Below are 16,871 nucleotides of genomic sequence, written 5' to 3'. Positions count from 1 at the left end.
GAAATTTCTTAACATTAGTTTATTTTTATTAATTACAATACTGAATGACTTTATGTACTTCTGTCCTGTGGATGCTAAGGGGCCTTCTTTTGGGCCTGTGGTGGATTTGCCAGGCCCACAGTGGGCTGCAGTGCTATGAGAGGTGGGGATTGATGAATACGGAACCAACCAAACAATAATTTATCAGGAATCAGTTGAATCATAAAAATTGATCTATTGCTCTTTAATAATGTAAATCAAATAGAATTCCTGTTTATTCCCTTCTGATGACTGTATTAATTAAAAACAACATTAAGTTTTTAATACATAACCATACTTTCCAATTGTGAAAGTACATCAAACTTTCTATAGCTGGAAGCAGTTACCTTAAAGTGAAGTTTCATTTCATATTTTTATAGTGTTATCATAGAAAATAAGTTAAAAGTTCCATGTTTTTCTGTATTTGTAACTTTTAAAATTAGTATAAATTCTGTTTCATTTCAGGTTTATGTGTCGATCAGAATGAATGCTGAATATGCCAATGAAAATAAGAATAGTTCTCAATTGTTTCAAGTCATTTTATTATCAGGTATAATTATAATAAAATAATATAATTAAGTATTTGTTGAGTAAAATGTAACAGATATTATTTAAAATTTTATATATAATTTGTTACACCTGTAGAATTGTGATTTTATTTTTGCTACTTTGAATTAGATTCTGAAGAGAGCAGCATCTGTACTGCTTTAGAAAATGATAATTCCGGTTTGTCCGGAAATATCTGTAGAGAATTCTTTCTTAAGAAATGCAGAATAAAGCACAAAGAAAGAAGAAAACTTTAACTCCAATACAAATACTAATCTTCTATACAAGCAAGCGGAATTACTTAGCAACTTAAAAAACTAAGAAAAGAAAGATAATGCCATTGTGTCTTTCACATTGACTGAAACAAAGAAGACCTGTCCAAACAAATTGTTACAGCTTGATCAACATAAATCACACACTGAAGTTTCATCTTGAGTTAAACTTATTTGACATAAAAAAATAAAAAATATTAGTATGGATGACAACACTGAAGATGCTCCCCATATATAATTGATATAAGGATTTAAATGTTACTTTCTTTGATAATTCTTTATATAATCAAGATGTCTCACTTATTATTGTGTCTTTTTTTTACAGGCAAGGTGCAATTTGCTGTATTTTTTAAAATAATTACTCTACAGAATTGTGTTATTTTTGCTTGGAAGAGGAGACTGTGGTTGCCTTGCATATTTTGGCTAATTGTGAGTGTCTTAAGGTGTTACGAGAAGGAATTTTTGGTTGTGTTGTTCTTTCCAGGTCTATTTTTTCAGAACTTTTCTTTCAATTTAAAGTATTCCGTTTCTTAATAAAGTCTGTTGATTTTTTATGGGACGTGTTTCCTCTGCTTTAAATTTGGTTTCATTGATGGTGTAGTTTGGGAGCATCAGTGTTGTCATGTATACTAATATTTTCTTTTTTATAGGTAAGAAGTATTCTTATTAATTAATAATTAAACTATTATTATAACTACTTTATCGGTATTGTTTTTTTCATGACAAATGCTCCCAAATCTACATTTAAGCTAATTCTAATGTAATTTAATTTTGTTTTGTATTTCTGTTTTTGTGATTTTATGACCAATGTAGTTATGTGATTTGTATTTTGGAGATGATTTTGGCTCCCTGCATAATGGAAATCTCCAGTATGCATGAATAAATAAATATAACTCGCATAAAGAATTTACTCAGTTATCTGCGGTAAACAAAAAAGAAACCTGTTACACTCGGTGTGATAAACCCTTACGTAAGATAACCTTTGTAAATATAAATCAAATACTATAAGATAATGTAATAGAAGGGTTAGAAGTGTGAAGTAATCTTAATCTTTGCTGTTCGTACTTTTGCTGTAACAAATTACACGACCTGTATTTGATGACAACCAAGTATAGGGTGAGCGTGACCAGATATTCGATATTTTAAGAGCTTTTCATCAGAAATTTAACTGTTTATTTTTTAAAGAAGGCGTATAGACAAAACATTAATCATCCTAACGAATAAAAATGGTGGTACCAAAATCTTCCAACATGGGTACTCGTACCGAACCCACGAATATTTTGTGGCACATTGTTCATTGTGCAACATACTTATCTACAGGTAAGTACACTTTATTATTATTATTATCATCATCATGTATAAATGTATTAATAAATTATTTCTTTTAATTTTGTGTAGAAGAAGAATATAATTAGGAGAATTTAATAGTAAGTAACATTCTTTTTATGATTTTGTATTTATAAGATTTTAAATTTAGTTATAATATATTTTATTTTTAGAAAAATGGAGAAGATATATTTGTGTTTTTGTTTTGTTTTTTGAAAACATACATCAATTTTTATATTTTTAATTAGTTTTTATTATTTTTCATTGAAGTACAACATCGATTACATGTTATTACAAAAATGATTTTTAACAAAGTTTTTCTTACAAATTCATTGTTATAAAATTTGTGAGATATATTTAATGCCATTAAATATGGAGTTCTATTAATTTTATGCTGAAAATACAAATATCTGCACCTCAAAGAATACAATCGAAATGGACGAACTAATGTCTTCTTTATTAAAAGCCTTACCTGCTTTAGTAAGAATAGGAATAGATTTGCAAAGTATATCTCCAAAAATGTCTGTATTCTCTTCGTAATTGTAATTCCCTCTTCTGGTTTCTCGTCTATTTTAAAGGTAAATCAGGATTTAGTAATATCTCTCCGGTTCGATTATAATAATGATTTATACAAACTTTAGAATTCATCCTTTGTTTTGCACTTATGAAAAATAAATTAACATCGATAAATATGGCAATATTTATATCTGTAAAAAGAAAACACGTTTTTCCTTCAAAAAAATCCAGCAAGGAGAGTTGTGTAACTTTCCTGGCTGTTATGAGTTTTTATTAAAGATAACTTTTATATTATTAAGCAAAAATAAAATTGTATGTGGCTCCATCTATTATCAGATTTTGTTATGTAAAGTTTTTATATTTTTAATTACTATAAAATGGCAAAAGGCGTAATTTTGAAGGTAGAGTTGAGTTTTATAGAAAAAAGTGTAAATGTTAATAACGAATAAAATTTTCATTAAGTTTTACCCTTCTGGAGATACATGACCTTTCTCTACCTCCACATCCTCTCGACCTTTTCTCCACCGAAATTTTAACAGCATTAATGCTCCTCATATACCCTCAAATTTGACCTTCTGAGCTTTTGTAAATCACCATGTTTTGGCACTCCCTGAACCCAAAAATGTGAAGAAAAAAAAAACAGCAAAAAATTCCATCGATATGTAAGTTTGTATCAGAGTCTATTTCACTTAATATCTCAGGACTGGATAGATATAAAGAAACAAAATTTGGCAGGGTAGCTTGTATATAAGGTGCATTGATGATATTAAATTTTGGTTGTGAAAGGTTGGAGAGATAGAGGGTTGTCACGTGTTATATCTCGGGAGGGGTTTGGACTTAATGAAGATTTTATTTGTTAGCAATTACAGTGTTTCATAAAATCACCTCTACCCTTAATTAAGTCTATTGCAATTTTATAATAATTAAAATGCATAAAGTTTTATAACAAAATCTTATAACAGATGGCAACACACACAATTTTAGTTATCTATTTTGATGATCATAAAACAGTTATTTTTAAAATAAAATCTCATAAAAGTCTGGAAAGTTGCTAGACATTTTAACTATTAAAAGACAACGGAATCAGTCGGTTTTTCTTTTTTCAAATCGCCAGAATTTATCTTTGATACTTTTACAGAAATAAAAACTTTAGAGAGATTCACAACAAAAGTACAGTAGACCCTCATTATATCGCACCTGTTTTTTGGTCTCCAAATTTTTACAGGACTCGAGTAAATAAAATTTAAAATATCAATTGCCATTGAATTTATTTTTTCAACGAAATACAGTATTTTATTCCAACCATTGTTTTCGAAACTGCCATTGCAGGTGAAACAATAAATTCGTCAAGATGTAAATAAGCAAAAACAGGTGAATAGATCAGTTATCAAATGTTTCTTTTTGATATTAAAAGTTGTTCATTTATTGGTTTTAAGTACATCCTCGACGGCCGGTTGGCCGATTGGGCAAGGTGGCAGCCTACCGCTCTGGGGACCCGGGATCGAATCCGAACAGGTCGAGAAATCCCCAAGTATTTTTTGGAGGGTAGTCCATTTGGCTATGTCGGGCCCCGTCCCTCACCACCTGGTCGCCCCATTGTGGGCCTGGCCGAACCCATAATGGCCCTATTAAAAGAGGCCCTCTTAGTGCCCACAGAGCGGAAAGAGTTAAAAAAAAAAAGTACAAAATCCTCATTTACAAGTTTCAGAGAATTTTCGAATTCACTATGTAATGTACTGTACAATATAATAAAATCCCAACTGATATTTTGTTTTTATATGGACAGCATTTGTCTTTAAATGTGATTGTTAAAGAAACAATAACGCTAAACGGGTGTATCAATGTTTACGTAAACATGATTTAATATGATATAATCACAAATAAATTTCAGTATTGTGAAACTAAGCTTATTTTATATAAGAAACGCTTGCTGATGAAAGAATACAGAAGATTCCATAACATGTATAAACTGTTTAGTAAAAGTCCAGAATTTTTCCTACTCTGTTATATCGCATCCGAGAAGGTCAATATAACGAGGGGCTACTGTATTAAGAAAAACCTTTACATTTATAAATATTTTTGAACTATTTTGCATCATAAATTTTAGATTTAATTAATTATAAGAATACAGAACAGATTGAAATGTCAATTGTTCTGGTAACAATTCATATTTTATTGCTTCATGCTTTCTGGCTGTTTGGATCTGAAATAGTTATAAAAATTTTAAAGTATTCATTCTTTTTCAATAATATTCGAATGAAATGTGATTTTTCACACGGTTAGGTTTATACATTTCTAAAAACGTACAGAAATTAATATTTGAAATAGACAGGTAAATTGTTTTTATTATAATTATTGAACAATTCAAAGTTGTTTTCTGATAAGCCAGATCTTTTAGGAAGAAATCAAAGGAAACGTGTCGTTCGGGTGTTTTCCAGGTGTTCCTTTTACTAACACACTCCTTTATATCAATAAAATATGCCAATATCTGATTTACTTCTAAAACTAGTATCAATAATGTAATTAGACTAATAATTTTAGAAATTCTTTTTTGGACATTTCATGCCACAGAATTACAGCTTGGTATAAAATACGAAAATAAAACTCAAATTAATTAATATATATTTATACGTATGAAATAAATTGTTTTAGAAAATAATGTCATTCTCGTACCAGCTTTCATCCAGACTTTTTTACTTTCAGATTTGCTATTAACCAGTAAAGAACATTTCTGTGTAATAAATGAAGAATTGTTTCCAGGAAAACACAAGAAGAGTTGAAGAATGTGTTCAACTTCTGTTGTTAATGGAACATTAAAATTGAACCCAGTGTTAGGAAACTACACAAGGATATAACAAAGAAATCATCATTAGTGCAAATGAAGAAACAGAAAAATCAATGAAAATATTTAAAATTATTTTCCAAATACTTCTTTTGTTTTTATTTTTGCAAAATACACGTGATGTAAATTGTTTTCACGAAAATTGTATAAATTACATTAATTTGTGATAGTATTTATGCGTACTGGTAATATTTGTGAACTTTGGTATAAGCAGTTAATCTATCGTCTATAATATGATAGCATTCGAGCTAGTATTAAACTCTAAATTTTAGTTTAGTTTAGTTTAACAATACTTTATGTAAATATAAGTGTACTAATTTTATTTATATATTTGATTTGCAATATATTGAAGAAGTGTTGATCTTAAGACTGCATTTAATATATTTATCATATTTTACAGGTTTGAACAATCAGAACTCAGAGAATGAGCTTTTTTCTTGTCAATTGTGTAATCGTAACTTCAGCCAACCTAGTACTCTACGTTACCACCTCAAGGCTCACATCGGAAAGAAACCTTTTACCTGCTATCATTGCAAACAAGGTTTTACAGAAAGGGGACGTCTGATTCAACATAACCGAACTCACACAAGGGAAAAGCGTTTCCATTGTGAATTTTGCAAACGAAGTTTCACACAAAAATCTCATCTGATACAACATTCTCGGATTCACACCGGAGACAAGCCTTTCACTTGTGAACATTGCAAACGATGTTTTACACAAAAATCTTATCTGATACAACATTCTCGGATTCACACCGGAGACAAGCCTTTCACTTGTGAACATTGCAAACGATGTTTTACACAAAAATCTTATCTGATACAACATTCTCGGATTCACACCGGAGACAAGCCTTTCACTTGTGAACATTGCAAACGAAGTTTTACACAAAAATCTCATCTGATACAACATTCTCGGATTCACACCGGAGACAAGCCCTTCACTTGCGAACATTGCAAACAAAGTTTTGCACAGAAATCTAATCTAATATATCATGTTCGTCGTCACACCGGAGAGAGGCCATTCTCGTGTAATTATTGCGCACAAAAGTTCCATTCCAAATCTCATTTAAACTATCATGTTATTAAACATCATACTGATAACGTTGAATAATGATATTCTTAGGGAGTAATATTTGATAAACAAAAATTGATAAAAATGATTGAGTGATTTCATTTGTTTGAAAAATATTTAATACTCATGTTTAGATTTATTGATTTCGAAAACAAATATATGTTTTGTTTCTTGATTGTGTATTACATTTACATTTTATTACATTTTACATAAAAGAATTGATTTTATGGACGAAAAAATAAAATGGCTTGTAGAATTTGGAATAAATTAGGATGATGTATTTTTACCATTTTAAGTATGTGTATCATTTATTTAGAATGGATGGATACATTTCTAATAATCACAAATTAACGTTATTACAACATAAAAGAAATTGTAATCTTGTTTACTCACAGGGATCAAATGTTATCACTCGTGTTACTCGCAGATTCAGAAGCGATTGCAATTAATGAACTGTACTGTGGATACTTGTTTCTGATAAACGGTTACAATTTTTTGAAAAACTTAAAAATGGCCAATGTTTTTGTAGCGGTAAGAAGAAAAGATTTTAATCTGTTGCCGTTTATGTGAATTTTTGAATTATGTTTGTAGCAATGTGTTAATCCATACACAGTTATTTTGACAACTATTCTTTTATTTAATTAGTAAGATTAGAAAATTTCTAAACAACATTAAAACCAGAAGATAAGATAAATATTAAAAACTAGCAGATTAGTTTAAAATGTAAAGAAATAAGCTTAAAATACACCATTTGCCAAAATATTTAAAAATGCAACTTAATTAAGAAAAATTTCGTCTTCGAGCTTGAACTAAGTATTGTCACTGAAATGCGTGCAAGAGCGATCGCCAATCCGAAATCACAAAACGTTTATTCTATAGCTAATATTTCCACAAAATAAGTAGCCTATGCAGTAAATAAACGGGACATAAAATGAATGTAACCAAAATTTCATCTGGACTGGACAAAAATTGCAGGAGTTTAAGGAATTCACACACGCACAACTATATTTATATTCATGTACTGTATGTAAATTCACAAGACGCAATCGTGTTCTCCACGAGCTCATGGTTTAATTATACTAATTGTGAATTCGGTTTGGCCCACGATGAATAACTGAAACATGAACTTGGAGCTAAACTTCTCTGAAACAAGATTTTTTATGTGTGTGTATCTTTTACATTATAAGAAAACTAATCTATTCCTCAAGTAAGGAAAAATAACTTTATAGGCCTACAATATACACAAGACGTACAGTGTCTTCTAAGGTACAAATTTGTATATATTATAGACTTAATGGTGAGTATTATTACATTTTTTTTATCCCCGAAACCTGAAAAATTTCATATGGGACTGAAATTTCGCCGTTTTCATTTTCGGTGGCGTATTTAAGGATTATCGGTTCGGCCTCTTTCAAAAGACGGCGTTTAACATCTGGCTCCATCTTTTCGAATAATGCTTTAGGTAATACTGCAGTAATCAGGTCTGAAAACACAAATTATAATCGTGTAAAAACAGTATGTTTTAATTTAGTCTTCACTAAAATTAATATTAAAGGAAAACTATTTTATTTGGATATTATTTTGGAAATTTATGGTTTCATTATAATAATAAAATTAAAATGTTTTAAATTCTGGAATATAATTCCAAGATCTCTATGAAAGTTTCATTGGTTTTGTTTTATATTTATTTAATAATAATAGAAATTAATATCAATAAACTGAAAATGTAATATGTTACGTTAATTTGTGTTATGTTATTAATCGTGAAGATGAAAATCAGCAGACAGGTTTGTGCTGTTGGGTTTAATGTGCGTGTGATTCGTACATAAAAAAGCTACAATAGTTATATTACAAATTTAGATGGTGAATTCGGAAATAAACTAAACTGAAGGTCCGTCATCACGTTCGCCATCTGTTAACCTGTTCACCTTTTTACTCGATCTGTGGAAGCGGCTACATTACGTTAGTTGTTTATATGTTCGTGACCTGTGCTTTTGAGTCTGAAAGGTTTGTCATCAAGTCTGTCAATCCGTTCACATTTCTCTCATCCCATCTATGAAAGTAGATACAGTACATTACGTTTGCAGTCTGTATGTTTGTGATCTGTGCACTTGAGTTAGCTGAAGAGGGGCCAATGCCCGAAACGCGACCTGTAATTGGCGTCCTAACTAAATAAGGAGATGAATAATATGCCAAGTGTTTTGAAAAAAGTCACTCCATTGTGTCAATATAAAACAACGTAAATTAAAACACGGTTTCATTGGAATAAAAATCGTGAAGATCTTTCGAAATTATTTTAAATTAACTTAAAAAGCTAATGCGATAAAATTAAGAAATGTTTAAAAAAAATCAAAAATTTACCCAAAAAATGTTTTTTATCAGAAAATGGCACATCCAATACTTCGCATTTACTTTTTGTCACTTTCAAATCAAACTTGGACACGTAATCTTTAAATTCCGATTCTACATCACTCCAGTTGTCAGCCGATGCAGTCGTCTTGATTATATCTTCGGTCTGAAAGTAATTGTAATTTTTAACTCCTGTCCACGTAAATTTTACACAAAAATAATGATTTAACAATCGACCTTTATGTACTTTGTCCATTCGTCGTTGGTACTCAGATCCCGTATAATAGAAAACAGTGCGCATTTTGTAAAATAGATAAAGAAGAAATATCCTCCGGGCTTCAAAATTGAAGAAATGACAGAAAACAATTGCTGGTAACCATTTATAAAATGGAAGACGAGGATGGACGTAACTTTATCGTATTTTCCAATTTCTGGTAAATCGGGACTAGAAATTATACATTACGATTTATGGTAAAAATTATGTTTTCAATATAATTATTATCCTTAATTAAGAGCTTTCACACAATATTTTATGTTCATTCTCTATTTGTATTGCTGCATTTAGATTATACGCTTACAAAATGTATGAAGAACATTTGTATGCATTACCTTTGCAGGATATCTCGAACCTTATGTTCTATTTTCTGGTGGAAATGTGTCTTTCTGGCATACTCGATGTAATTTGGATTTATGTCGATGGCAACAATTTTCTATAATTTCAAGCATTTTGGCAACAGAACGTTTTTCGTGGTATCTCCAGGACCGCATCCGATATCCAAAATAATATCTTCGTCGGACCAATTCATGGCCTGCAGATGTGAATCTAGAGATGAAATCACGTAGGACTTCACCAATTTCAGGGCTAATTTTTCATAATCTCCAGCTCTTCCGTCCATATTGTCTGGAATTAAAAGAAAAGATTTATTTTCGTGACCTCGAAAAATGAGGGTCGCGAAGAAGAAAGAATCTGCTGCATCGCGGGAATATGTTAGAAAAGTGAACTGTAAGTTGCCAGCAAGAACCAGAAAGTACCTAAATAGGTACAGTACATACGACAATCTACCATGAATCTGGTATTCGCGTTTGAAGCCGAATACGAACTCTATGTAATATTTGTTGTAAGTCTGTTTAGTATATGTTGGATCAAGTTACTCATTCTGTCACGAGCTTATGTCTGATTGTAGTCTCTTTATTTTTGGATCAACAGATTATTCTAGAACTTCATGAGTAACAGTTCTGTTTGTTAGAATGGTTTAGGTGTGTTTATATAAGAATTCTACATGTCTTTGTATTCCCTCGACAATGCTATTCATTTTATGAATATTCCCGTCGTGTCTACAGGATGAATCAAATTCTTTTATATTTGATTCATCATCACTAATTATTACATATGTCATTTTATTCTCCCTCAATTTCTTTACTTGTGGTATTATTTTTGTTTTGGAATAAAATTCAAAAACCATTATTTTATTATAAATCGATAAAGAGAATTTAATTTTCGATGTAATTGGAGCCAAGCTGATGAAGGTGTAAACCGAGAGCAAGTACAAAATAATGGAGTGATAACGATGTAAAAGGAAATTTATACAATGAGAATGGAGTAACAAAACAATTCAGATGTTGCAAAATAATTTAGTTTCACAAACTTACGTGTTCTTTGGTACAATGGTTTACACAATATTTTGGAGAAAGAATCAGAAAGTAGTAAGGACCTTTAGAATCGTAAAATAAGTGAAGAGAAAAAATAACAACAAACAAATACAAGCATTTACTCATTAACAGTAATTTTATACAGTTGAAAAACTTTTATAATATTGCATAAAAGCACACATGATAACATGATAACACTCCAGGATATCCTCAATTAAATTTGAATTATGACTATTTACAAAAATCACGTGTGCTTTTATGCAAATGACCCTTATGATTACCCAAAACCGCCACTACAGGACCTGAATCACTTATATATTGTGCTAAAGGACAAGATAGTTATGGTCAAAACTTGTAACCATTGTTTTTAGTGTTAAAGGACGCCGAATCCTCAAATAAAAAATCGGCGTTCCGATTAATTTTAACTTTGTGTGTCAATTTTTTATAACTTACCCTCTGTCCTAATGAAGTTAATTCAAACCATTATACTGTGATTCTCTGAGGTGTAAAAACGGATGTAAGATAGACTCGAAAATTTAATAATTTTTTGTAAATGGTCATAATTGAAATTTCAAATATGATAATATTGTTCATTTAATTTTGATAAGGATCAAACACAGCTTTTATTATCTAGTTCTTTAAATATAACTTGTGAACTTTAGTACAGAACAGCGTAACGTTGTTTGCTCGGCAGTTACTAGAAAATTGGACGTTGAAACATTTATCAGCCGCATTATATAAATCAATTATATAATAATGTCTCTTACGTAATTCAAGTTATATCATTCAAACGATATTCATTTATTATTTCACAACCTAAGCTGTTCTAATATAAGCCTATACTTAACAAATTATTTAAAATAATAATAATTAATTTATAAAATCGTTTAAATTGTCCTTTTTATTTCTCTTTATTTAAAATCGTTGTAACATACGTGTAGATCGACGTTTCTGTTAAAGTATCACACAACAAGGCGATCCCGTTGCTAGTCAAGTGCCCTTTTATCCGTGAATTCTGTACACGTTTTTGCATTCTGTGAATAAGTTACTTAACGAAACGAGCGATTATTTATTGTGACACCGTCACAATTTTCTCAATTTTTTTAGTACTGTCTTGCCCCTACACATCAAAAAATGTGTACATTATTGAATTTTTAGGAACGTTTGCTAGAATTTAATTCTTACCTTAAAACAGGATTTAGCAATTTCGGTTTAATAAGTCTTAATTCTAAATCTTCTCTTCGTTAATTCTGCCTCCGTACTGCATTTCTTAATATAGAGATAAACGATAGTAATGATGACGAAGGCGATATTAAATATAATTCACGGGCATAATCGCTGTGTATTTCTTATCAGTATTGTTTTTCTGTATATACGAAATTATATATACAATTTTTTATATTAGAACACATAAAAGAAAAGCACTTAATGTTAATATTTACTCGTTTCTTGAAACATTTATAAGAAATTCAACAACGAGTTGCGTAACATTCCCGGCAACAAATTTAAACCTGCGTGTGGCGCCATCTGTTATGATACTTCATTAAAATCTCTTATTTAATTAATTATTATAAAAAGGTAGAAGGTTTTTGTACAGGCAAGTTTTATTTTAAAAAAAATTTAAATGCTAATAACCAGTAAAATCTGACCGTTTTCCATGCGATAATACGCCGATAGGATTAAATCACGTGACTTATCGTTATTTCGTCATGCGAAAACCGCCGATAGCAGTCGCGTAGCGAGAGGGTTGCAAGGGGGTGTATCATGCACCGGGCGCCACTTGCAGAGGGCCGCCCAAATGGTCTCGAAGACAAACTATGTGTGTTTCTGGAGGGGAGACGGGGTGCTAAAATGGTCTCCAAGATAAACTACCCGGTATATGTGCTTCTGGAGGGGAGGGGGGCGCCAATAAAGTGTCGTGCACCGGGCGCCAGTGATGTTCGCTACGCCACTGCCCGATAGGTGTATAATTATCAAGTACAGTAGAGAGTCGTAAATCGGCACCCCGGTAATCGGAATCGCCGGTAATCGGCTCGATTTTCAGTCGGACTGTGTCGTGCTGAATCGAACGTTTTTGATACTAAATTTACTTCTAAAGTATAATTTTCATGTTTTTATATTCTTCAATATATTTATTTTGTTTGTACAAAATGCAGAAATAATTTTTAACGATACGATAGCCTCGATTATTATTATAAAAATTTTTCGTTAGGCTTAAAATCGACGAAAATTCAACACGAAACGACACGCAACAAAGAAAAATTCAACACAAAGCGACACGCAACGGAGAAAAATTTGAACATCGGACAGGTTAATATATTTTTTCGTACATAGACCGTAATCGGAACAAATCCCTAATCTGAACAACCCCAGTCCCCAATTGATTCCGATTTTCGGTTCTCTACTGTAATTAAAAGAAAAATTCGATTAATTTGCTTTATATTCGAGTTTGGAGCGATCTTAGATTTGATTCGCTCGTTTGTAGGTCGATTGACTTTGTTTAAGCCAGTAAGTATAGTGACCATAAATGGGCCACAAATAATTCGGTAAACACACCCTCTACCATTCTACAGCAAATCTTCCCAGTTACGTACACACTTAGAAAGATCTTGCAGTTAATTGGCTTTAAAATTTTTGTTTATATGCCGTTTATGCGGTAATCGGTAATTTGTATTATGATTTAATCAACTTCAACGAATGAGCTTTCTTAAACCGAACGGTCAGGAGTTTGAACGATCGCGCTCAAAACCAGCGATACCAAAGATTGAGAAAGAGAGCGAGACTCGCTTGAGCGTCAAAGTGATTCCGCTTAGTAGTAAGTCTCCGAGACATAGTTTTGTCCCAAAAAATGGCTTTGCCGTTTTACTTGTCTCGTTTACGACTGGCCATGTTGGGTTTGATTCTTGCAGCAGACACCTGTAAATTCTGACCACCTGCACTCGTCTCGCGCTCGCGACTTTCATCAGTTTATTTGATCTCATCTCGATTTGCTCACGTTATATTTATTGTGACACTTATTAAATGGCGTTGAAATTGTGAAAATTTTAAAATTTATTTTAAATTTTAAGATGTTTATATTTTATTTATTTATATAATTCATAGAAAAATTATGTATTTTCACATCCCTTACACACGATTTGGCTTTGACGAGCACAATGATAATTATTTCGTTCGTTACACTGGTTACTCTTCTGCTCTTTTTATTTATATCATATGTGTCATTTCTTTATCTTCTAGTCTCATTTTCTCTAGTTTTTCACCTGCTTCAGCACAATTATCCGTTTTAATTTTACAGTGAAAAATATAATCCAGATGGGTAATAATAATAATAATAAGTGTAGACCCAAAATGGTTAGGAATTCAAAGTTGCAATTTGGCACAGTTTGGTACGCCATTAAAATGCACACTAAGAAAGGATTTTTGGAATTTTTCTCCCGCGAGTAAGAGAATTGCATTAATTAAAAGAAAATCTCAATATATAATAATTACAAAGTATCCTTACTGTACATTATTATTTAATATATATTTACCAATTTTTCCTGTTTCAAAAAGTTGTACAGACAGTATACTCGTTTCTGATCTTTCAGATGTTGATTGTTCTATCATTGAATATATATGTAAAAAATTAAATAGAGGAATTTCATTGAAATTTATAAAAACAATAATTATCTATTTGGTTAAATACAACATTTAATTTGTTTTTAATATAAAATATGTACAGTACCTGTAGACACTTCTGATTCTCAGATCGAAGTTTATTTATATATGCCAGTAAATAATTGTGATCTGACAAAAACAATGAAAAATAAATTTATTGCTTACTTGAAATGATATTCAATTTTTAAAAATTTTACCTTCTGTCATCACTTTTGCTTGTTTTTCATCAACTATAAAGTGATATGTTTCGTTGTCCACAGTAACGTGCATCTCCTGCATTGTCGCCATTTTTCGTTCAAATGTCGCTCCAATTACCCATAATTCATTGGAAAGTAGCAGTCAACATATCTGTTGAGTGCTGAGTGCGTTGAGTCAGCGCTGACAACAGCGCTAACTCAACGTTGAAAAAAGGAACGAATTTTAACCAATGTTGAGATCAGCGCTGGGTCAGCGTTGAAAATTGAAACGTCCCAAAACGTTTTCGAACCTAATGTGGTTTTTCTTCAGTCGCTATGGAATTCTCTATTCGAATTTGAATTTCCAGTTGAAATTAACCGTTGACTTGGAAAATCTTTCTGGAACGTTGTCACGTGTGACCAATGTCGTCATTGTGGACCTCCGCATTATCAGTATGGTGTTACTTTCGAGTTTTGTTGAGGAAGGCCTCCCATGCTGTTGATAGCGTCATTTCCTTTTTGAAGTTAATGCAGTGCTTATTCCTGCGGGTGTTAAGGCATATGAATATGGCCTCCAGCCCTTTGAGGTGTTCTGTGCGGAATGTAGTATGAATAATTCTGGCTTGAGAGAATAGAGGCTTTATTTCCGGCTCTATTCTCGGTTTGCCAATGGATTGTTAGGAACAATAGATATTTGAAAAGTTAAACCTAGGAAAATAGAAAATTTAGAAACAGATATACTTGTTTATTCTGACGTGATACTCGAAAATTGTTTTACTACAGGAAACTGTGAAAAATCATCAACGATAGTACTGAGATGATTATATTGAAAGTTAATTACCGCTGGAGATCGTTCTTGGTATTTACCTGTCTCAGGGTATCACTGATTGTTATATTTAAAAATTCTGTGCGGTATAACCTAATTTCAAAATACTCTTATATTGATGGTTACTAATTGCTGATGTCTTGGTCTAAGGGTTTGTTTTTTGTTTTTGTCAAAAATTCACATGGTGTAAATTTTGGAGTTAGGAGATAGATCCGCGCATCGGTTAAATCAAAATATCATCTACTTATTTTTCCATATAGTAAATGGCAATGAATAATAAGACAAGTGTTTGTTTGTAAGTGTTTGAATAAATGTTAAATAAAGCAAAGCCAACCGTGATTGCTTTTCGTCTGTATCACCCCTCTGTAACAGGTGTAAATCTATTACAAATAAACGTGATTTACTCACATAAAAATAAATGTTTTTCTATAACAAAAACTGTATTCCTACTTTATACACGGAGGAAGTATAAAGTATAAAATATAAGTAATTTAAAGTTACTAAGTTGTATATTATATCTTGATTTTAGTCTGAGAAAAAGCTTGACATTCTATAGAAAGAAGAAGAAAAAAAACAATTTCCTTTTCTCAAGAAAGATTTTTCTACATAATAATTCTATTTTCACGAAAGAATATTGTCACTTCACACGTTTAAAAAATGATTTCAAACTAATTAAATATCTTTCACTTCATAACTTTTGTGATATTTTAATCATAGAAGAGGAGAAGTAACTCTTGGTAAGAAGTAACACAAGTCAGATATAAAATTACTACCGTATTTTACGGACTATAAGACGCACTTTTTTCTTCGAAAAATTGCTTCCAAAATTCAGGTGCGTCTTATAGTCCGTAGCTAGGGATTGCAATTGCTGGATCCCTCATCCAGCAATCCAGCTGGATCCAGCGCATTCTTCGGCCTGCTGGATCCAGCGCTGCGGATTCGCAAATACTCAATTAACTTTCTAAATAATCGCGCAAAAGTCTACGTTGTCGCGTTGCCGCTTTGCTAACTATTAGACTGCTACTAATTACTTACTCGCTACTTTACTAACACTAATAATTAAATTACTTATAAATAAACTATACCTTAATCAATCCAGCAAAATTTAATAAAATAATAACGTATTCAATCGCTTTTAACGATCTTCCTCAGTTACAAAAGAAATACAACATTAATTATAGAACATAAAATGTGTTTCGAATAAATATAAAAAGAATAGTGCTTAATTACATCCCATTTTTTTTAAACAAGATACATAGATGTACCGCCAGGTCTGATAATTTTCGTGTTGTATACCGACGTAATCCCACTGTTTTCAAACTTTTAAGAAACGATAAAAAGAAAGAAGATCGGAATTCAACAACGGGTATATATTCGGTGCCTTTACACAACCAACGTTTCAATTCCAAGCTTGTTTATGTGGATGCAACGATGCGCAGTTTAAAACAAAGGCTCAAGAGCACAAATATACAATCAGTAAGAACCTTGACAACACTGCGCTGACATCATACGCAAGACAGAAGAATGTTAACGTCCAATGGGATCGAGCGGCAATTATAAAAACGACGACGAATAGGCAAACGGTCAAACATCTTGAGAGATTGGAAATCTGCAAGGCGCAC

The 16,871-nt window shown here is 31.5% G+C and overlaps 2 protein-coding genes and 1 long non-coding RNA gene across 3 annotated transcripts; 2 read left to right on the top strand and 1 right to left on the bottom strand.

Moving 5' to 3' along the window:
* Positions 1-509: 509 nt before the first annotated feature.
* Positions 510-928, top strand: LOC136978339 (uncharacterized). The gene is made up of 2 exons (XR_010881201.1): positions 510-568; positions 697-928. It is a non-coding gene; the product is annotated as an uncharacterized lncRNA (long non-coding RNA).
* Positions 929-1,127: 199 nt separating this feature from the next.
* On the top strand, positions 1,128-6,711 carry LOC136978334 (gastrula zinc finger protein XlCGF57.1-like). The gene is made up of 3 exons (XM_067274042.1): positions 1,128-1,161; positions 1,206-1,265; positions 5,921-6,711. The coding sequence occupies exons 1-3, from the start codon at positions 1,128-1,130 to the stop codon at positions 6,628-6,630; spliced, it is 804 nt and encodes a 267-aa protein (XP_067130143.1). The 3' UTR covers positions 6,631-6,711.
* A 1,090-nt stretch (positions 6,712-7,801) lies between these two features.
* On the bottom strand, positions 7,802-9,746 carry LOC136978333 (uncharacterized). Its single transcript, XM_067274041.1, has 5 exons — positions 9,681-9,746; positions 9,550-9,650; positions 9,178-9,385; positions 8,953-9,106; positions 7,802-8,074 (listed from the first exon to the last, which is right to left on the bottom strand). The coding sequence occupies exons 1-5, from the start codon at positions 9,744-9,746 to the stop codon at positions 7,899-7,901; spliced, it is 705 nt and encodes a 234-aa protein (XP_067130142.1). The 3' UTR covers positions 7,802-7,898.
* Between the last annotated feature and the right edge of the window lie 7,125 nt (positions 9,747-16,871).

This window comes from Centruroides vittatus, unplaced genomic scaffold (assembly GCF_030686945.1).
Source record: "Centruroides vittatus isolate TY-2023 unplaced genomic scaffold, ASM3068694v2 contig_506, whole genome shotgun sequence".
NCBI classification, from domain to species: Eukaryota; Metazoa; Arthropoda; class Arachnida; order Scorpiones; family Buthidae; genus Centruroides; species Centruroides vittatus.
Note: the sequence above shows the minus strand (reverse complement) of the source record. Positions and strands in the feature narration are given on the sequence as shown.

Coding starts and splice junctions, on each gene's coding strand:
- LOC136978334 (XM_067274042.1), top strand. CDS start 1,128: ATGTCTCACTTATTATTGTGTCTTTTTTTTACAG. Junction 1,162..1,205: donor ATTGTGTCTTTTTTTTACAG/GCAAGGTGCAAT, acceptor ATTACTCTACAG/AATTGTGTTATTTTTGCTTG. Junction 1,266..5,920: donor CTTGCATATTTTGGCTAATT/GTGAGTGTCTTA, acceptor CATATTTTACAG/GTTTGAACAATCAGAACTCA.
- LOC136978333 (XM_067274041.1), bottom strand. CDS start 9,746: ATGAATTGGTCCGACGAAGATATTATTTTGGATATCGGATGCGGTCCT. Junction 9,386..9,549: donor GTTCGAGATATCCTGCAAAG/GTAATGCATACA, acceptor TATAATTTCTAG/TCCCGATTTACCAGAAATTG. Junction 9,107..9,177: donor AATGGACAAAGTACATAAAG/GTCGATTGTTAA, acceptor AATTACTTTCAG/ACCGAAGATATAATCAAGAC.